The following is a 23794-nucleotide window of genomic DNA, read 5'->3' on the forward strand; positions in this document are numbered from 1 at the left end:
AGATCTAAATGTGCAATTACATTTATAAGATAAAGCTGAGTTGGATAGCTCAGAGTTTAAACATCGCGATTTCTTTATCAAATTTGACATTTTAAAATAGTAAATTATCTTTATATGTTTGATTTTTAGTACTTTTTGCTAGGAATATAATCATGTTTAAGTATTAGAGCAAAATTCCTATTCCTAAATAAAAGAAAATGGTATACAACTCCTAGTTTAAAAATTTAAACCTAACCTCTGGGTGCTATGATGATTTTTGTGCTAGATCACTGATTTGTGTTCATTGCATCTTTGTTTAATACTAGAGATTTAATATAATGTACTATTGTTACCTCTTGTGTACAGGTTTTGTTAACACTGATTCTAGTGGCTCCTGTAATAGTGAATAACAGACTTGCAGCATCATTGTTTTACACTTGGAGGGTTAATCAATCTTGTTGGTTTCAAATTTTTAATTATGGTTATATCATTGGTTATTTATTGAGCCACCATTAAATTTTGGAATCTATGGTCCTAACAGGAATTATAGGATATTTGTAAGAGATATACATTATGACAACATGTATATTTACATTTGGACATAAGCCTGCAAAATTTATAAAAAGTAGAAAATTTTTGTTAGATTTTACAATATTAAATTTTCAAAAATTGACATCCTTTCAGGTCATATATCCTAAATAATAAACTTTAGGCTAAGTAGAGTACGATAAGCAGACCCGGTTTTTTATACTGAAATTATCAAATGATTTTTAATTATTATACCCATCAGTACTATATATTGTTTTAAATTATTGTGTACACTATAATTCACGAAAATGCTTTGAATGTGTAGGAATAGGTAAATGCATTAATTTATCACTGTCGGGTAACAAATTGGATTGCATGTTGTTGAAAAATCAATAAAAAACCAGTGCTATCCTTTTATGGATGCTTCATCTTACGATGCAATGCGTGGCATGCGTATAAATAATAATTAGATATTATATTACTAATAATAACTTGATAATATCATATTATGACCATATAATGTGTCCACATATATGGTCCACATGTAATACCGGTAGAGGTTTTTAAAACAAACTGTCTGTTATTTCTTCCTTCAAGAAATAGAAAAAATAAACTTAATTCTGGAAAATCTCTAAATCCATGCTAAATTTCATTCAGTGCTTTAAGGGTTAAATGTTTCTTTTTTTTATCATATAAATATCAAATAAGGAGACTTTTATTGATATATAGAAACATATCCACATCACTTTTATCTGCTGTGCATCTAAGTTTACACATTGTGTATTTAATTATTTTTAATGTCCGTTAACTAGGTTCTGATGTTAGTTCATCTAACATTTTCACCACATATCTTAGTTTACACATTAGTATTGGTCTGTTTTGGTTGATTTAATTATCATTAGCAAAATTTTGCTATTTTGTCTCTATATTTGCTGCTACTCAACTTGTTTGTGCATGTAGTATTGAATAATTTATACATTTTATTGAGCACAATTCTGAACATTTTTATAATAATAAATAAAAAAAAACAGTTATGAGTGATGGAATGTGTATGTTTATGACAGCAAAAGTATAAAGGGGGTTAAATTGTGCAAACATTCATTATTTGAATTCATTCACCAGCTACGTTTCAAATTTGGTTGAAATCAATCTATTATTTTAGTCCCAGCTGATGTTAAACACGTGCACATATATAGGCTGTGAAATTTCCCTTTTACAAACTAGGTTGGTCCTAAAATAGACTTTACTTTGAAAACCAAAATTAGATTTTTGGAATCATTATTAATGTCTTATTTTCATCTTTAAACGGTAAACTCAACAACAAGTCTATAAGGCTTATTTAGATAGATTTTCTAGAAATAATGTATAAATATCAAAAGAAAACGGTTTTATCTCTTGAAGATTTGAAATAATAAGCAAAAAAATATATTAGAGACCAAAACTCAATTCAAACTTTCAGAAACTTTCATTAAGTTTTTTATTATTGTTTTTATTTATTTTTATTATTTTTTATTAAAAAATTTATTAAGTTAATTAGTAAGAAAATAAAAGTATGTTGGAATTTCATATTCATTTATTTAATATTCGGCCTTAACTTTAAATGTTTTGGCTCCTAAAATACTTTTAAATTACCACAGCAGTAGTTTAGTTTTTCATTTCCAAATTGTAATATTTGTAGTTAATTTCATTCACAAGTAAATTTGTATTTGATTTCCAGTAGTGTTGGCAGGCATTTAATCATGTTGTAAGACAACCATCATATTTATTAATTTTATCTTTGACATTTCATTATGAAACCGTTTTCAGATACGTTACCATGATGAAACGGCCAGATATCGCAAGGAAACTATTTCATCAGTACACATCGAAAATTCTGTTTGAACCTATCAATAGAAAAATATACAGAAGTAAGTTGAACATGTTGTGGATCTAAATATAATGTATACAATTTAAGTAAGGAGGTATATTGAAAGATAAATTGTGTGTATTTGAATAAATACTACTTATAAATAGTTTATGGTTGTATAGAATATAAGAGAGTTTACCTCCAAATTGCTGTGCTGATCAAAAACATAAAAGAAATCGACCATAAGTTATTGCATGATTTTATGTTATCTAGTAGATCTAGTCCCCTATTTTGATTGTAAAATATCATAACATATAAATTATTAAATTTGCAGGAGAAATTATATAAAATGGGTAATATTGAGATCTATTAGTAAATATAAAATAATTGTAAGAACTTCATTGAACACTACTCGTGTTAACACTCTTGTAGTCATGTAATTTCCTTACTTAAACCTCTTTACTCTACTTCTAACATGTTTTTATCGTATTAACATTGTTAAAAACATAGCTTACTCCATTCTAATTGATAAAAATATAAATAGCCTAATTTAAACTCATTTGATAACTCACATTTCCATAGGTTTTGTGAAATAGCACTTTCTGTGATTTGTAAGACAAAAAGAATGCTATTTCCATTACACCAAGCCAGCTTTCACTATTTTTAGAATATTTAAATCAAATCCAAGTTTAGATCAGGCAAATGCCTTTGAATCAAGAAGAGAGTGCTTGTGTTGTTATTACTAATATGCTATGTAATGAGCAATATATAGTGACAGTGACAGATGGTGATAAGATTACCCATTGTTACCTCACGGAGCAGTAGTCTGACCTTGAACTAGTGTGTAGTCGGCCAATTATGACTCACACCAGATGAAGTATTGTTTTCAACATGGTTAACTTAAGAGCCGGCTGTACAAGCCATTGTGATTGTAGTTCCTTAAGAACAACGTTAACACTTTTACTATTTTCAGTAGTAGAATTAGGGACGTATGTCATTTTAAAGATATAATTATACATGCAAACGCTTTTTAGCTTTTTTCATATTTCTATAGGTTATCCAGAAAAATCTCAAATATTATTATACTTATTGTTTAAATATTCAAAAAGTATAAATAAACAAAAGTTTAAATATTCACTTTACTAAAATAAAACTTTAAAGCGTTTGGATTTGTTGTATAGATAAAAAATGTCTTCCTACTCTGTGGTAGTAATTATATCTCCAAAACAAAATCTTCCATAAATGCTTTGTTAAAAAAATAAGAACATAAAAGTGTACAGAGTTTAACATTGTTTTCATGGGATAAAGTCATGATCGTTTTACTACAACCAGCTGAAATCCGCAATGCGCTATGTAAGGGTGGCCTTCGTTTAATAAGGAAGTACTCGTAAAATTCTAATACCAAAAATCAACATTTCCAAACCACATTAATGAAACAAAACTTGTAAATGGTCTTTTTTCTAAATTAAATGAACGTTCAACGGATAATAAGTAAATAAAATACTAATTTAGAAAGTAACAATAGTTCATAAGGTGGTTATAAATAAATTTGAATTGCATATATTTGATTATTTGAACTGTTTCAATAATTACATAAATTATTGTGGTTCTATTCTTGTTATTGACAGTTATTTTTCATTCTGATGTTGAAAATCAATAGGTCTGTTAGTTCTTCAGGGAAAGCTGTACATATTGTGAGTATTAAGTTCAACTCCATTTCACCTTCTGATTAGTTGTAGCATCTGAAATCTGACACTGGCACATTGACTCCTGGAATCAGGAGTCACATCTGTATGAAGGAATCCATAAAAAAAATCTACGATGAAGACATTTGAAACGATCTCTTTACATTTTTTTGACATGAGAGAAACCTAGGCTTAAAAGGAGCTGCCTGGTTATCCAGCAGCTATCCAGTGTAATCCAAATGATGAGGTATTCTCATTGTCTCATCAATTGTGCACCTGATGAGACAATGGGAACACCTCGGCATCAGGATTACACTTCAGGAGTCAGTCTGTACCAGTGTCAGATTTCAGATGCTACACTAACCAGAAGGTAAAATGGAGCTTAACTCCATATTCGCGTTAAATCAACCCTTTCCACAATAAATACGTTATCTGTTTATAATGTTTTTCATTCAATGCCGCTTAGTTATTGTTAAAAAAACTTGGAAACTACAATCAATGCAATTTTGTATTTGGCTCATATTTAATATATAGATCTCACTTTGTTGAATTGAACAATTTAAATAGTAATAATCTAAGAGCATTTGAATTTCTACTGTCTGTTAATCAATACGGAATCCCTCAGGGATTTATTTTAGTACCATGTTTATTGTTCTGGCTACATCATCTCGCTTCTTACACTTTCTTAATTAAACTGTCATTCTTATATTACTATTGCTTAAGTAAGTCCATTTAATAAAACTTGTAATACAACTGCAAAAGAGTAATGTAAGGTTTATGCTAAAATCAAAATTGTTTAATTCAGCTAAGCATTATTTTTCTGAATTAAGAATTAAGTTAAAATATGATCATTAATTAACCTCTATATTTTTTGAAACATTCCTATATTAATAACTTTTTACGGTATAGTATTTTTATTAAACCTTTAGTTTAGCTGTATTGATACAAGGATAACACATATTTTGGGTAATTTTTAATTAACGTGATTGTTTTGATCCAGCTAACTTAATGTGTAATGGCAACTTGACGAGGATAATTCTTCATTGCCGATTCTTCACGCATTCAGCAAGATCATTTAGTTCTTCAGACAAACTTCCCGAAAGCAAAGTAGTTCAAACAGAAAACCTGAATCCAGATGTAAAAATAATCCAACCTGGATTACTTCCGAAGGATCCAGCGGGAAGTGTGCCACCAGCAGACAAGTCAACAGCGAAAGCTGTCATCCAGGAGACTCAGGCAGGTGAGGTGTATATCCAAGCCTACAACTGTTATTTTCTGATACATGATTCGAGACATTCGGTTAATTTTAACCGTTTTGTTGCCAACTTAACCGAAGTTCAGTCTAGAGAACTTTCAATTGTAAACCCTTGGAGCATTTGTGTGACTGACGTTTCGATTCGTAATGCGTAAAAATTCAACTCTACTACTCAGGGATTTTAGCCGTGGATTTTTCAGACATCTCATAGTGGGACATGCACAGTTATCGAACTCGTACATCGTGCATACGCATGAAGGCTATAATTTTGTGTCACTTTTTATTACCTTAGAGTTATTACTGATTTCACATTTTATCATTTTCATGCTCTTGTAAAACTTGTTTATACTTTGATTTTGTAACCATTCTTGATGAATGTTTGAGTAATGAAGTTATGAATTGATTGCCTCAATCTTGCCTAAGGAAAAATAAAGTTTCATGCAAAATTTCAAGTTTATTGCTCAATTTGTTCACCAGGTATTCCGCAGACTATTGAAAGACAGATGAAAGATAAATTTTGCCAGGTGTCTTAACATTATAATGGCATAAGATCCTGCAACCTATTATTTACGAGGGCTATCCAGAAAGTAGATTATGTTTTGATATAAACGAAAAACAAAGTACAAAAAAAATTGTAATATACATTTAAAAGTGACAATAAAATACTATTTTTCAACATGGTCACCATACTAATTTAGGCACTTATCATAGCGGTGAACAAGTTTAGAAATTCCAGCGTTATAAAATTCTTTCGCCTCAGACTTCAACCAGGTGGTCACACCCTCCCGCAGTTCCACTGCGTCACAAGCCAGATCTTCATTGCTGGAAACAGGTGTTATTTGCTGGGTGTAAGATCCTCACTGTAAGGATGATGTGGTAACATCTTCCACTTAAAAGCATCCAGGACTTCTTGAGTCCAATTTTCCGTGTGCATTTGGGCATAGACTTGCAAAAGCAAAATTTATGGTAACCTAATTTCTGTGCAACAATTTCGTCTAACAAACTCCTTTAAATATTGGAGAAAACTGAAGTGAGAATTCTGTTATTGTGTATGTGTGTCAAGCTTCTTTAATCTTTTCATCGAGTTTAGAGACAATTTCATTGGTCACAATTCTTGGCCGTCCACTTTATCATCCCATTTTTAAACCTAATACACCACTAACACACTCCACCTTCAGTAATCACATCATTCCCATATACTTCAGAGTTGGCGATAAATCTCAACTGGTTTATTGTGCTTAGCCAACAAAAAGCATATTCTTCTTCTTCTTCTATGGCGGCCTATTACCATGCACTTAAGCCTCTTTTGCACACCATCAGACCGACCAGTCTACAGTTTCAGCAGTTCTACAAACCACCGAAAACAACTGATCAGGTCCTCCTGGGAAAATTTGCCACCGTTGTCCAAACTACCAAAGTTGACTAACCACTTCCTTGCTATTATTGTAGGACAGTCAAAGAGCAGGTGTTTAGCAATTTCCTCCTACTCGTCACACATTCTACAGAGCAGATCCTCGGGAAGGATACCGACTCGGTGAAGATGCTTCCTCAGATGACCATGTCCCGTAATTAAACGCATAACCCAAGAAGTCACCGATCTACTTAGTGAGAAAAGGTAACCACCCTAGGAGAAGGCAACTGTAAAACCACTTTTCTCATTCTCAGACCCGGTTGTAGCCTTCACCTTCTCTCATGTTCAGTGTGAACCCATTTCAAGACAGCCCCAAAGGATTCACACCTAGAAATAGATTCACACCATCATATTGGATGCTGAGCCTAAGTTGGCCAGGGCGTCAGTTCTTTCGTTGTCAGAGATCCCCTCATGACCAGAAACGCAACAAACAGTCACATTGTTGATTCTGGCAAGGGAAGGAACAACTTTTTAGCAATCCCAGACAAGTTTGGTGTTGAACACACAAGAGTCCATTGCCTTCAATGCTGCCTGGCTATCTGCGAAAATGCTAATCATCTTACTCCTATACCACAGACAAAGATTCTCATGTGTACACTTCATAACCGCTGAGATTTCTGCCGGAAAGACTGTAGGATAAGGACCCATAGGGACCATCAGCTCCTTACATGGTCTCACCCTCAGGGTGTTTTAGAGCCGTCTGTAAACCATTCAAGATGTGCTGGTAGAAGAGGTTTCTTTCGCTCTGACCAAGTCTGCCTAGAAGGTATAACAATCCTGAAGAGTTTGTCAAAGAGAAATCTTTGTTTCATCAGATCAGAGATCATGTGCAGGGCATTCCCCTGGATCAGGATGGTAATTCTGCAGTGCCCCCTGCTGCAGCCCGAGGCCAACCAAAGTCCCACCTGCTAAAGACAGTAGGCACTCCTCCTGGGCATAGCCCGAATGACAATGTACAAGGGCTATTGGATTGAAGCAACAGTTTAGAGCTGTGCGGGGCGCTCTTGGAAAAACTCCAGTGATAGCCAACTTTTGGATGCTAGCCAGACCAGCTATTGCTGTCTTAGCCAAAAACACGTATTATTGAAAGCACTTCACAACTCGTGGAATTTTCACTTGCGTCACACATTTTTTAAATTGCTATTGTAAAACAACAAGGAGCGAAAGTAACCTCTCACTAGCATGGCTGGATAGCCACTGAATGGAGAAGAAATGCCCTGACATCAAAATGGCCATGATAGTCCTTCCCTAGTGGCTACAGAGCAAAACGTAATATACTTTCCGGATATCCTGCGTATTACAAAAGCAGAATCCAACATAAAATATACTTTTAAACATTTCACATTTATATGAAGGTATTTTATCGCTAGTCAATGAACCATTTTTTTATGTTTGTTGAATATAACTTATTGATATATTATTTTAGGAGCAAGGCATCAATATAATTCAACCACCCAGATTTTTATATCTTTGGCATCTGTTAAAAATATTGATTCTGACATTTCAACATTATTGTACACTTTATTATCTTATTCAATCGTCAGTAGTATAAAATGAACAAAAATATTTTTCATACAAGTTTTTTTTTTATTTTTTCAAAGTTAAAAAATGTAACAAGTATGTTAGGTTTTAATTTAACAATTTAACAATAGTAATAATAGCCTGTTAGTTGATAACATGGATTATGATTTTATTTTGTATTTCAGAAGCTGTTGAGAGAATAGCGATCCAGAAGGACGTTATTATCGTAGAGCCTGTTAAAAGCAAACCCGAGTTGAAGGTGGAACCTCCTCCACCTCCTACTCCTCCGGAAGGAGAAAAAAAGGAGAAAAAGACTGCAAAGTCAATAATTCAGGAAGCTGTGGAAAAAGGTATATATATATATGTGTCATCTTTTTAACACTATGAATATTATTGGAATAAAAGGGGACAGCGCATTTGTCTCCTATAGTAACATCTCATCAGGGCTTATGGACACAATCCAGTCACATAGCTTTTAAGGACTGTTTAGAATATAATGTTAGTAATTTTTCAAACATATTTTGTGTAGTACTTACAAGAGTATCAGAAATTGTAAATATGCATTTTTATTATGAGAAACCAATTTTAACACGTTCACAATGATGACTAATTTCCAGACTTTTTTATATGTTGCAGAATTTTTCAATAATAATAACATAAAACCGTAATAGTGTTTTTTACTTTAAATGACTAGGTATAACGAGAAAAGTATGTAGGCTTTGCATTTTTACAGAACAAAAATTACTTTAAAATGTTTTATCAATGTTTCCCAAGGGATACATAAAAAAATTAATTAACCTCAAAACATGTACCCTATGGAGTACACAATAGTCTGATGTATTAATTAATTTAACAAACCACCAAGACAGGCAAACAATAAAAACACAATAAGGAAATGCATAGCAACGTTTACCCCATTGCCCGTTACAAAAGCCCTGTGTTTAGCTGATCGGATACACAACGTCGTGAATGTGTTAAGTAACAGTGTGTGAACATGACGACATTAACAAAGTCATATATAGCAAATGTAGTGTTGATATATGGATATTGTTAATGTGAATTTATAAGAGGGAAAGAAATGAAAACGAAGGTTATAGAGTATTCATTTTATGATGATGTGTGACTGCCAAATCTTTTTATGGTGGGGACAGGTTATAATAAAAATGGGCTAATTCTCACTGTAACGTAGAATTAAAGTGATGTCTCATTTATCCAAAATGTTTTACTTTCTAGTAACAAAAAAGAGAATTCGAGTTGATCTGACAGCTTCCTCCGTCGAGAGAAACTTCATCACGCCTGTCAGAGCGATGTCTGACTTTCTTTTAAAACCATCAGATTTAGAAAACTTACGAGCTACGAAGAGAAGATCACCGTACGAGAATGAGCCTCCAATCACAGTCTTTTGGAGGAAAGACGTAGAAGCAAGGTAAGAGATTAGTGGTAAATATTTATTTTATTTTTACAAAAATTTTGTAGTTTATATACAAAATTTGCTTAGACATATGAAAATGTAGTTTCAAAAATTACGTAAAACATTTGATTGTGAAAATAATGTATCGTTATTGTTTTCCTTAATAATCAGACAGTACTTAAGTTGAGCTAAAGCTTGGCATGGATATATTTTGGAAATTATTTGTTGATAAAGTTCCATTCATCTATACTATTATATAGAAATGTAATGGTATCTTTCCGTGTGTATTACTCAATCACGTAAAAACTACTTGACCAATTGTACTGGAATTTAACATGGACATTCTTAGAGTCCCTGTTTAACATTTAGGCTTATTCCTGTTTCAAAACTCCCTCCGGGCTATGCCCCACGGGTCTCTAAAGTTGCATGACACCACACAAATATTATTAATTGAAAGAGCATGTTAAATGTAATAAATTGTTCCGTGTAAACTTTGTTGTATGACAGCATAACCATATGTGTAATTCATTTAAACTATTATTATAAATATGTTTATATTTATAGTCTTGAAAGCAAAGAGTAAGTTTGATAGTAACAAAACTTCTTATTTCAATTTTTTCCTGAAATCACTGTTCAACAAAGTTTATCCAGATAAGAAAACGTTTTAGTCAGTATATAGAAACTTTTTATTAAAACTTTTAAACATTATATAGCAAATATATTTGTATGTTTTAACAAGCATTAAGTATGCAGTGCTTGGTTAGTACTATAATGAAGATATCAAAGACAAAGTCACTATCTAACTTTTACTATAAATGTAGAGACTGTTAAAACCCAATTTAGACGTCTTTTGACCGAAGTAGGCTTCTCTGACATGTTTACTTTTTGATCGAGGACAAGGCAAAATCATCTATGGTACAAAAAAAGTAATAAGACTGAAGTAAATTTCAATGGATATAAATATACACCTTTTGACCTGGCAACAAGGAACACTCAAAATTGGCATGGAAAATATAATTCATTCTCAAGAACTAGAAGTCCTCATACACCAAAGCGTATGAAATTGCGTGTGAAGCAGTGGGTAACTGCTAGTATATTAAATTTTGTTGATTACGATTCCGGCAGTGTTTTATCAAATCTAATGATAATACAAAATTTTATTTTGGAATTGTAATCAGTCTCATTTATAATTATATCCATTATGTACCTAAAATTTAAATTTGGAGTTTGTTTCCCAAAAGTCAGAAAATTCAGGAGTGTAAGATTCGTTCTGAATAAATTCTTTGTTTGAAGTTTATTTTTAACAATGGAAGGATTGTGAAGGAAACAGGATTTTTCCAGACATTTGCCGTCGTTCAGTGAAACAAAAAATCAGTAACACTACATTTTGAGATCTGCAATCTGATCTCTTCCTCAGGTAAAAACTAACCGAATACATAATTACAAACTAGGTTAAAATGAACATAACATTTTATATGTTTATATAAAAATAAACTTTTAATTATGTATTAGGTTATTTTTTTACCTGAGAAAGAGATCAGTTTGCAGATCTCAAAACGTTACTGATTTACTGTGTTACTAATTTTTTGTTTCACTGAATGATGGAAAATGTCCGGAAAAATCCTGAATAAATTATTAACTTAGAAAACTTTTATATAACGCCTAGAATTTAATTAGTACCGTGATATAATTTTTCAGAGCAATTGAAGTTTGGGGTTCTAAAGAAAATCTAACCAAAGAACTACTTAAAAGAGATTTGGAGAGGAGATTTTATCAACAAAGTAAGTATGATTTCTTTAAAAAACTCATTCTTATGTGTAAGACAAAATTAATATTTCATTTATACTATTTTAATTTATGTTATGCTTTAATGATAATGTAACAGTTTATATGTAAGAATAAGTTATTATGTAAGTATAAACACTAACAATATTTTAGTTAAATAATAAAAATCTTAAAATATTTCATAATTTTAAAGTGACGTACTACTTAGTAAATTTTACATAGTTCATATTCCTTCATTTTAACTCTGTGAACCGTAACAACGCAACAGTCACGTCACCGCACTTCGTGCCACCCGCAGTAATGACGTCACTGTTGCGTTTCTGTATTTGTCTTAAAGTAGTGTGGACATATATGTTGCGATTTAGTTATATTTGTTAGTGAACTACCCCAATATCCCTCGGTGATTTATAGAAGCAAGTTATTGTAGTTCTAAACCACATGAATGGCAAAAGCGTGAAATGTGATTACTGCGCAGGGCTAATGAGCGTGGCCAGCTTGTGCCTGCCAAATGCTAAGTTTAGCAATGCGCTTTCACCTTTGTAATTTCAGCCGTTTCACGGCCACCAACAACTTGCTTCTTGATTGTTGTTGTTTTTGTGAAAAAACTATATTATAGGACAGGGTTTACAAATAGATCAAAGAAGGCATTTAAGAAGCTTCCTATTGATTACAGTGAAACCTTGATATATCAAACCTCAATAATTATATCGAATTACTTGATAAATTGAAATTTTCATTCTTCTTGAATGTGCCATTTTCTTCAATGCTAATTTTACCTCTACGGTATCTATATATCAAATTTTCACCATTAATCCTGCCTACTGTTAACCTCTATATATCGAAGGTTTAACTTAATAACCTCAATATACAGAATTTTCGTTATTAATCCTGCCTACTTTTAACCTCTACGTATCGAAGGTTTAACGTAAATAGCCTCTATATATCGAAGGTTTGATGTAAATAACCTCAATATACTAAAATTTCACCATTAATCCAGCCTACTGTCAACCTCTATATATCAAAGGTATAACGTAAATAACATCAATATATAGAATTTTTGCCATTAATCCTGCCTATTGTTAAATGAAAGAAGTTTCAGTTTATCAGTGCAATGAACCGAAGTACAGTACCATATTTTTCATGTTGACTGAAACCCCACTACCAACACTCCTTCGTTTCCTGTTGTCGCCAGTCACACTCCACGCTCAGTTTAATTTGGACATTACTCTAATTCGAGCGAATTTAAATTTATGGACAGTACTTGTTATAATTTCCTACTACACATTTCCCAATAAGTATTATTTATAATCAAGCCTACATTATTAATGTAGCTGATGTGACCTCTATATATCAGAGTTTACCGATGTAACCTCGATACAATGAATTGTATCAACAATATTGTAAACCTCTATATATATCATACATAGTCTACCCCAAACAGCCCAAATGTATTGAAAATCTCAATATATCAAAGTTTTGTATTTTTTCCACTGAGGTTCGATGTATCAAGGTTTTATTGTATTAAGGAAATTAGGTATGTTTTAAAAAAGTTTGTTTTATATCAGAACTGTGGTTAAATTAAATTTTTGTTGCAAAATATCGTAATGGTGTAAGAAAATTCTCTCCACTTTCACTCATTACAGACCATCAGTGAAGGTATAAAAAAATTAGCATAAAGTTTTATTTTATTTGTGTAAAAAACACAAACTTATAAAAGCAAAGTTTTAGACAATAGACAATAGACAATAGACAATGTACTTTATTTGCAACAATCATAGAGAATGGCATTAGCGTCAAAAATATAACATCACATTATAAGAAACAAATATTAGTTGTGTCAATATTATTACATGTTTATGTCAAAAAGTTCTCCAAGATAAAAAATTCATTTATGGAATAGAATGGGCGTTTCAAACAGCCAGGTCTTTAAATGTTTTCTTTATGTTTTCTTGGGACTTGATGTCAGCAGGCAGGCAGTTGAACAACTTCGCTCCCATATAGGATGGCTTTTCTTCAAATTGAGCAGAATGGTGTTGGGGAAGAGCGAAAGTCTGCAGCATAGCGAGTGTTGTGTTGGTGTACGTCACGGCCACGGGTGAAGTTATTCTCATGGGCATAAGTTATTACACTGAGTATATAGAGTGATACTACAGTTTAGAATTGAGTGATCAACAAAAGCAGCTCTACAACTGTCTCTAGACTGCAACCCAGCTAGTGTTGTATGCACTTCTTTTGTAAGATTAGGGTTCTTTGTATATTTGACGAACTAGATATACCCCAAACTAAAAATACCATACCGAAGATGTGTTTCAAAAAGTGCATAATAAGCAGTTTTTGCCGTCTGCACATCACTAATTGTCTTTATTCTTCGGATTACATAAAGTCCAGAACTTAGCTTCCTGCAGAGACTGTCAACATGCAGCGACGTAACTAGGTTATTCAGCACCCGGGGCAAACACCTATTTTGGCGCCCCTCCCCCCCACCAATTGAACTGAAACTAATTCCTTATAACTCCTCTTAAAAAGTGTGGTGTGTCCATCGGTACCGGGTACGCTACATTAATACTATCTTGAATCTTGATCTTAAAATACTCAACCTCAAGTTCAAAGTATATAGGCCTAAATATATTTGGTAAATAATAGAATACGTATTTTCAAAAACAAATAGTTTATTTCAAAACAACACCATTTATACTAAAACACTTATGATAGTAAATTATGTAAAATATTGATTTAAACATTTAATTGTTCTTAGAATTTAACTTTTCGGGCTTTTCTTGCAGCAAATGTACTGACAATCTCACTGAAGCATAGTTTTGAGGCTACTGGTGCTCAATGGAAATAATCCCCTAGGTTTGTCAGCCTCTGTTGCCCTGTTCAAATTCCGTAAATAATTTTTTATTATTTTAAGTTTACTAAAACTTCTTTCATTCGAAGCCACTGAAACCGGAATTGTCAAGAAGATCCGTAAGGCAGTCATTATGTTTGGATATACATCCTCCATTTTGTTCACACACAAAAATTTCAGAGATCAATCGAATTGGCTGTTTGGATATTTTGGTTACTAAATCCAAACCATGGTATTTGAAAACTTTCCACTTCAGTTGCCAATTCGTCTTTGTCCAAGTCTTCTTTATATTTGGAGGGCTAATTCAATTGCTTTAGCCTTTAGGTCATCCCCACTCATTGTTCCAAAGCTAGCTCCGTTGAGAAAACCAAACAAATGATTTATGTTTTGAATAGAGTTGAATCTTTCTCTGAGTTCACAAAGAATGCGATCGACGATTTCTAATAGCTGCTGTTGAAATTTCTTCTCTTCTGAGAATTCAGGTGCTTCATCTTCGGCATTCTCATCAAACATGCGCTTTTTTCTTCTCTTTCGAACTACTTTGAAATGAGGATCAAGGCCAAGATTTGTTGCCATTTCTTTGGCTTCTTTCATTGCAGCGTTTGAATAGTTTTGCCCTTTCCGAGTCTAGTTCAGAGATCAATCGACTGATGTGTTTGGCCGATCTATGTATGGTGATATTCTCCACTTGTAGGAGGCTTGTTCACAATGTCAATGCGGGTCAATTGCTTGTACCAAAAAACAGGAGAGAACTATAAACTCAAACTGCTTGACATTTTTCAAAAGATTAGCTGCTTCAGTTTTTGTTTCATCTGAGGTAGTTTAGGCTGGTTCTGAGGTCATTTAAAGCATTTATAATTTTACCTAGATGCTTGTATATAAAACTTGTACAGCTTCCCTCTTAGTCGACCATCTTGGTGTTACTTTGTAGTTTTAGAGATAGAGGGACATGTTTTAATAAAAACCTCCATCTATTGGTCGAGGAAGCAAAAAAAAATTGTACAAGCAGTTAAGAGTTCCAAAGTATGACTGTACCTCCCCTGACATACTAGCAGCATTTGCACCTACTAAATTTAAGGAATGAGCCGCGCAAGGCACAAAATAAGCCAGGTTGTTTTCGGCAAGAATCCTAGATTGGACGCCTTTGTATTTGCCAGCCATATTCGAACCATTGTCATAGCACTGGCCCCGGCAGTTCTTCAAATCTAAGCCATCTTTTTTGATTTTTCTCTGAAATTTTCTTGCGAAAGACCCAATCCAGTTTTTTTTCACCAACTTTTACAAAATCAATAAAACTCTCCACTACCTCCGGACCCTGTTCGGTGATTTTCACATAACGAAGGACTTGAGACATTTGCTCCAAATGACTTACGTCGGGAGTACAGTCAAACATAATTGAAAAGTATTTTGAAGCCTTGATGTCTCAAAATATGTTTTCTCTGACTTTTCCTGCAATAATGTCTAAAAATTCATTCTGGATGAAGCGGCGAAAAGTAACTGACTTGGCCTTTTTTTATGGCGAAGAATGTGCTCTTTCAGAGGTGCATGGTAATGAGATACTAGTTCAATAGTGTTCAAAAACCTACCGCATCTAGGGTCACTGAAATCCAGGTTTTCATTGGAGCCTCGTAATGGGCTGCCATTCTTTTGCTAGGTGTAAGATTACATCAATGATAGCATACAAAAACACCCTTCCAGTGTGCCTCTTCAAGTGCAATCATGTCTTGTAGTTCTTTGTCAATGCCAGAAACGTTTACTTAAACTAGATTCTAAATTTTTCCAAGCACAAAAGCACTGTTTGTGATTTAAGGAGTTCTCATGCTCAGGAATCCGTTCACTCAATTTCTTCCACTGAGTGAACCCTTCATCTTTGGCTAAAGCAGAAATCTTATGTGGATGTTGATGTTCAGTGTGCGAAAAAAGTTTGCATGGGATACAATACAAGGAATTGTTTGATTTGCTATAGACTAGCCATGTTCGATGTACTTTTAAGCCATTAGGCATAATTTTTGTAAACCACTCTTTAGTCAACTGTCTCCCATCTCTTAAAGTATTGTTAAGATCAGGTTCTATTTTCCCTTCATTCAATAATCTCGATACGAGAAAACATCTGTCTGCATCCGAAATGGTATTAGGCCACTTCCCCGGATCTTTTAGATCAATAGATTTAGTAGACTCACCATGGGTTGGATCAGTTGTCAAACTCGTAGACGTACCATTATTATACTTTTTGCTCCGGTTGAAACATCTCGATCTCTTCACCCTCGACGTCATCCTGGGTGACCGTTGGTACAACTGGAAGTTCTTCCAGCTGAAGATTTTCCGTACCAAGATTAGCATTAGTTGAAAACACGTCTTGGACTGCATCAGCTGATGACCCTCCATCTTCAAAAGTCGTACTTGTACTACAGCTGATTCTCATTCTGAAAAAAATAAAAAAATTCGAGTTACCTTCATTCGATAAAATAATATTATTGGTATATTTGTCAATTTGTGGTTAGAACTTAGCTGTTTAAAATTGTGCCGTATTTATCTAAAAGCATAGTTTAACGCTAAATTAAACAATACTGCCGACAAAGCATCTCCTACTATACTATTTTTTTTAAATAAATTATGACGTTCTTAGTTCTTGGTTTAAAGCGAAAATGTCGTCTTCAAGTGTGACGATGACTAGATTTGCTGCTTGTTAGCGTTTCTAAGAAATAGCTTAAGAAGAAGAAAGCTTAAACCCTGTGTTCAATTATATATTTTTTTAAACACAGATTCATATCAATTAGTACGCTGCTACAGTTACAGAAAAGTTAATTATGATATATTTTTAAGGTTTCAATAAGTTAATCATTAATCTGTATTAGTTAATAAATACAAAGTAACAAAGTACTGTATATCTATCTTACCTACCTTTACTGGTTTGTTTCATTTAGCCATGATGATAGAAGAAGAGACGAGGATTGATGTGCTTCTTTTTTTTCTCTCTTTAGCTCTTTTGCGATTTTCCGCACCAGACAGTTTTTTCGACATGACTAATATTCACAAAACGAAAATAATATTGCTAGTAACACTCAAAGAAACAGCTCCGCAACCCACTTTACGTGAACCGAACCACTGATGATGTATATAATGAAGTAGAAGTATGAACTATTGTCAACAATAGTAGTGCACAACTGCACAACATACGCAGTTAGTCTGTTAGTCAAGGTCAGGCCAGCGAGCATCGATGTGTTGTGTTTGTGGCAATGTGGCATGTGTGGTGCGGTGAGAGGGATGGGGGAGCTGCGGGTGGGAGCCGGGAGGGGAAGGAAGTGTCTGACGCCGCGCCGTCCTAGTGAGTCATTCCACAGATAACACAGTGTGCCCATACTCGTTCTGTACAAAGTTCATGCAGACCGTAAAACATGATTCGTAAATAGTCAGATAGCATTCATCATTTCACTTTGCATTTTCTTAGACTTAAATCAAATAAAAATAAATAAATATAATGATTTTTCTTTTGCAACACACCTCGCATTAAAAAATATTTTTCAACAATTTTTTATTAGAAAAATCTGTGGCCGTGTTGGCGCCCCCCCAACAACTTGCGGCCCGGGGCACATGCCCCGCGTGCCCCCCCCTAGTTACGTCGCTGTCAACATGAGAGGTCCAATTAAGACTTGTGTCAATTATTATAACACCTAGATACTTGGCAGCTTCTACTCTATCTATGTTAGGTAGAGTTCCCGCTTCAACCTTTCGTCTTTCCCATTATTAAATGTTGCGATTTTGTTTCATTTAGTACCAGGCTGTTCTGATGGCAGTACTGAGTGGCTACATTCAGTGCTATGTACGTTGACACTTTCAAGTGGCTCTGTTTCCTTGTTACTTAATAAAAGCACAGTATCATCCGCGTACATAATAGTGGTAGCAAATTCTTGCAGATACTTAGGCAGGTCATTTGTAAAAAGTACAAATAAAAACAGGCCCCAATACAGAGCCTTGAGGTACGCCTCTCGAGTTTTGTTAGCAGGCTAGATCTCACCGAACGAGTCATACCATTGTCCGAATGAACCAGCTGAACCAGTTGTTGTCTATCAGTCAAATAGCTGTCAAAACCAACTCGCTGAAATTCCAGAAATTCCAAGAGCTTTCAGTTTTGTTAGGAGTTGTTTATGATCAAGGCTGTCAAATGCTTTACTAAAGTCTAATAAAACAGATGCACAGGTATTGCCATTTTCAAGTTGATCAATAATGTGTTCTGTTAGACTAACTATAGCGGTTGATGTAGAACGTCCTTTGATAAAACCATGTTGCTGACTAGTTAGTAAATTATTTTCCAGGAGGTGAGTAACAAGACGAGTCAGGGCCACCTTTTCAAAAACTTTAGATATTGTTGATATCAGCGATATTGGTCGATAATTACTAGCATCAGAGGTGCTACCCTGCTTGAAAAGGGGAATAACCTTCGCCAATTTAAGCCTTGTTGGAAACCTCCCTTCTGCGAATGATCGGTTTATCAGTAGAGTTATTGGGTCCGTCAGTTCCATTACACAAAATTTTCAGCAGCTTCGAAGATTACCAAGTCAATTCCATAAGAAACATTTTGTTTTTAAAGAAGATATGATCTTTATTACTTCGTCTGAAGTGGTAGGAAAGAGTGTTAAGGGTGGAACATTATTCTGAGCAGTTACAAGTAGGGGTGGTTTTGGATTAGCCTCTAGAGCCTTGTCTGCCGCTTGTAACAAACCTAGAATTTATGGTAATTCAGCGATCTGGGTAGAGTCAGTAATTTTCCCTAATACCGGATCCATTAATTCCTTCGGACTATGTGATATTTTTGTTTCCTTTCATTATTTACTACTGCCCATAAGGCCTTTGACTTATTTTCTGCATGAAGAATTTTGTCTGTTATTTCTTTTACGCCTTAACTCTTTAAGTCTTAAATCATAGGCTTTCTTTTTAGAGGCAGTGTCTTGCTTATGAATCAATTGACCAGTAGTGTTGTATACAATCTGTGCTTGTAAAAAAACTTTACGTAGTCTTTCAGCCTCAGCATCTGTTATTTTATTTCTCCTTTTTTCCTTTTACTCTAGATTTTTTTAGTGGGCAAGCAGAATTTATTATCATTCCCAAGGTGTTGCTAAACAAAATTGTAGGCTGTGTCTGCATCTATAGCAGTAATCAGATCTTCCCATGATTCTTGTTGTAGTTTTATTTTAATGTCCCTCATGTTCCTTTCAGAAAAATTGTCGTTTTTCAGTCATCTGGGCTGTTGGTTTTACCTGCTGGTGGTGTGTGTAGCGTACAGAGCTGTGCCGTATGGTCAGAGATCCCCTCATCCAAAACTTCCACTGTTATTGTTTCATCTTCTACATTAGTACACACACAATCTATTGATGATTGTGAAAAAGGTGTTATGCGAGTGGATGGAAGAGAAATTCTGAACATACCACAGCTTCTCATTATATCCTCCAACAGCATGTTGTCTCTGTTAACGTTTAGGCAGTCTATGTTGATGTCCCCCATAACAATTATCGGACACCTCCATATCGGTACCACTTGTATGCATTGGGATATAATCTCAAGGGATTCCTCTAGGTTGCCTTGGTTTCTATAAATACCTGCAATGTACAGACACCGATCCTGAAGTTTTATTCTTATAAGGGCCATTTCACAAACCATCTCTACACTCTTCACTTCAATAGAGATTGGATCAATTAGAGTTATTAGTGTGTTTTTGCAGAAAATACCCACACCTCCTTTTTTATGAAACTGCCGACAGAAATCAGCAATCAAAGTATAATCAGTCAGGTTAGTATTGTGCAGCTGGTCATTGCTCAGACCATGCTCAGTGAGGATTAGAATATCAGGCTCAAGTCGTTGAAGAAGATGAGTTATTATGTCAATTTTGTTGCTGAGCCTGTCAACGTTTTGGTGTAGAATTTTTTAAGCGTTCCTTGTTCAATTGGGGTATGGTAAAGCTGTTTTCATTTTGAAATTGCTGAGGGCCGGTCTTGTCTAAAAAATATTTGTGCTGTTCATCTTCTGCTCGTGGTGGGCTCCGCTGGCCTGATTCAGATGGAGATTGTTGGCTTATAGGAGGCCGGGAATTGAACGTGAAATGAATTAGATTCAATGCAATCAGCATTCGGCAATTGATTGTTTGTCATGATCGAAATGTAGTAATCAATGTTTGTGGTGTAGAACTCTTCTATACTCTCATCTTTAGTTCGTGATCTTGCATTCATCGGAGGCTTTATTACTGAGGCTTTAGCGACTCCGTGTGTGTCTAAAACGGACGTCACCTGTAAGGTGTTACCAATGTTCAGTCCTGTGGATGCTTTAGCATTATTGTTACACATCTCAAATCCTTCTAAATTACCCATGTTGTGGTTTTTTACATTTTTGAGCTTGGAGAGACACACTAAAGAGGTTCTTTCCCTTTGCGTCCCGTCTAACTCCTGATTTCCTTTTGTTCCCCTGAGGTAGACTTATTCAGGGTAGAATCTAGAGGATCATCTTTATGTTTGCATTGTTGAGTAGATTTAGATGCTATAAAGTTAGTAGGTAGGATTCTTCCAGACTCATTTAGATGAAGGTGAGTGTTGTCTAGAAGTGCTGACATTTGTTGCTCCAGTTGGTCTTGCCTCCCTCTTAAGGATTAGCATCTCTGAGTTCACTGGACAAGGATTGTGGTGCAGGTGGAGGGGTGACTTCTATGGAGGTTTGGGTGGAGGTGTTTTTTTATTGCTTCCAGACTTTTAAACTTTTCTTCCATGGCATTATGGCTGTTTTTTAAGAGTCCGATTTCCAAGAGAACTGAGGGAAGGTATTATTTGTTTGATAGTCAGGGGCCAATGTTTGAGTTCCTGTAGTCCTGAGCCTCCTGTCAGTTTTTTCAGGTGTCTGTTGCTGCAGTGTCATAATTTTACTCTCTAATTCTTCAATCTTATTTTCATAGTCTTTAATAAGTTCGATCTGTTTCCCGTCATGGTTCCTCAAAAATAGTTTGTGCTTCAACCACATACAGTTTTTTCCTTGGTCAACTGTGCTTCGAGCTCGGATATCTTTTCTTGGAGCCTTTCCATATGTGCGACATACTTTCCTTCGCAGTTTTCTAACTCCTCTACTTTGGCTTCTAGATATTCAGTTTGTCTTGGAGTCTACGATTTTCATTTTTTAAGTAGTTGTTTTCCTGGAGTAAAGCGGATCCGATTTTGGCGGCTACTATCAAGCTTTTCCTCGCTACTCTGTGTGTCACATTCTGTCAGACTTTTTTCGAGTTCTTGGAGTGAGTTGCTTAAGGGGTTAAGTTCAGAGTTGCTGTTTATATGGGGTTTAGTTTGAGGGAGGTCCTGTGAGACAGACTCCGCCATTACTAGGGCTTCATTAAATTTTTTGTTTTTTAAAATTGTTGGTTTTTTGTTTCCCATGTATGTGCTTGTATTCTGTGTATAGGCATATGTCATTTTGTCTGATAATGGCGGTGGTGTCTTCCCCAAAAAATGTAACTGTGTATTTCATAGTTTTGTTGTTTTTCTGTAATTTCTTTTTATTTGTGCTGGCCAGTAGGGGTAACCTTTAATTTTGGCAAAGACTAAAGTGCCAACTTGATATAGAGAATTATTGTGTGTTGCCATCTTGATTAGAGGTGGGGCAGATTGATTAAATTCCAATAAATAAAGGTATTAAGGTCCTTCAGTAATTGGTGTGCTACTAGCAGTGAGCACATGTGCTGTTGTTGCGTCCACAACTTCAAGGCACTGCTTGATTCCAGTTCAAATACAGTTTTTTATGCCAGTATTGTTTGATTCCTATTTCAATTTGTAGAGTTTAAATACAGTTTATTAAGCCTTTTTTAGCCTTAATTTTATATAGATTGAAATACAGTTTTTTAGGCCAGGTTTGTCTGCTTCCTATTGTTAATTTTTAAACTTGAAATCATTAGCAACTACTCAATTCATCACCATGATACCAAGTTAAACCCTATCAATAAACTACTAAACATGTCTGTCAAGTAATTAATAATAATTATGCTATTAACTTTCACAAAACTGTAGGATTAAAAGAAAAATTAGATTAATGTCAAAATGGAAAACTGTTTTTTATAACGAGGTTTGACAGATTCCTCGTGGTTTAATGTTTTTAAATGTCAAAATGGAAAACTGTTTTTTATAACGAGGTTTGACAGACTCCTCGTGGTTAATGTTTGTAAATGTCAAAATGGAAAAACTGTTTTTTTATAACGAGGTTTGACAGATTCCTCGTGGTTAATGTTTTTAAATGTCAAAATGGAAAACTGTTTTTTATAACGAGGTTTGACAGATTCCTCCGTGGTTAATGTTTTTTCATGCGTCAGGTTGTAAGAGAATCAAGGTCAGGTGGGAAGCAGGTCTGTTGATTGTTGTCAGCTGTATAAGCTGCTGTCAGTAGGTCAGGTGTGGGAATGTGACGCTGTCAGCACAGTTAGCACTGTTTCCAGTTGTCACCATATGGCTTGAGTTTATTCAGTGGTTTTAAGTAAAGTATTCTAGACTGTGTAAATACAATTTTTGACTTGTAGTGTTTTATAAAGCTTGTTATTATGGTTTCATTGGTGATAAAGTTCTTTTATTGAAAAAAAAAATGCTTGAGATTAGATTGCAGTTTAGTTCTTGTGTTACAGTTAGTTTCTTATAGTTATCTTGGATTCTTGAGTAGATTAATTTTTCTTCAAGTTTTATGGTGAAAAATGGACTTACAGTAGTTCCAGGTAAATATCTGCACACACGGTGAGTAAATATTTGTTGTTGAAATACACACTTAAGTACACTTTTAACTGGGAGCCACTTCACCTTGACTGTAGTCAGTCAGCCATGTTGGTTTTCTTCAGTCACAACAGTTTAGTCACAACTGTTTTTTTCATTTCCACATGTTTTCAGCAGAGTTTTGCTGTTATTGGTCTCCATAAGATCATACAAAAAATAATCACTAAGAGAGATGTGTCAGAAGAGTTAGGTGTAAATTTTGGCACATAACTAAAAACCAAGGCGTGATACACTTTCTTGCTGAAATACAAGATACAAAAAATACAAATGAAAAATCCTGAATTTGTAGAACATCAATAGGTTCAAGCTGTTCCTTTAAAATGTGTTCTACCAAAAAAGCCTCATTTCTCTTTTATCATTATTTAGCACCATACCTTAATCATTAGTGTATCTGTTTTTTTTTTAGAGCTTTTATGTATAAAATCTTAGCTAAAAAAGACCTGTCAATTAAAAATGTAAAAATACTATATCAAGAAAGATAATGCTGTATTATTTTAACATAAATCAACCAAAAATTTGTATAAAATTAGAATGTAATTGTAGAAGTCCGCCTGTAAATGTTTCAATAGAGTGCCTGGTCATAGAGGAGGATGGCAATAATTCAAACTATTTCAACATCTGACTATTTTCTGTTAATTAGGGAGCTTATTAACACTGCATAACGAGACCCCTCATTCATAAAGTATGATTCGGCAGACTGGTAATGAAGGAAGTCAGAACACAGTAGATACTGATGGTGTACTAG

The 23794-nt window shown here is 34.3% G+C and overlaps 1 protein-coding gene across 2 annotated transcripts in view; it reads left to right on the forward strand.

The window, feature by feature from the left end:
* Window positions 1–23794, forward strand: part of LOC124363197 (zinc transporter 9-like) — a 50873-nt gene that overhangs the window by 194 nt on the left and 26885 nt on the right. For both annotated transcript variants that reach the window (XR_006922527.1, XM_046818357.1), the window contains exons 2-6: window positions 2314–2414; window positions 5039–5278; window positions 8411–8575; window positions 9459–9651; window positions 11335–11417. Coding sequence is in view for 1 of the 2 variants with exons in the window: in XM_046818357.1 (XP_046674313.1) it covers window positions 2324–2414; window positions 5039–5278; window positions 8411–8575; window positions 9459–9651; window positions 11335–11417 (772 nt within the window). In the remaining variant the exon portion in view is untranslated. The remainder of the gene's footprint in view (window positions 1–2313; window positions 2415–5038; window positions 5279–8410; window positions 8576–9458; window positions 9652–11334; window positions 11418–23794) is intronic.

This window comes from Homalodisca vitripennis, chromosome 5 (genome assembly GCF_021130785.1).
Source record: "Homalodisca vitripennis isolate AUS2020 chromosome 5, UT_GWSS_2.1, whole genome shotgun sequence".
NCBI classification, from domain to species: domain Eukaryota; kingdom Metazoa; phylum Arthropoda; class Insecta; order Hemiptera; family Cicadellidae; genus Homalodisca; species Homalodisca vitripennis.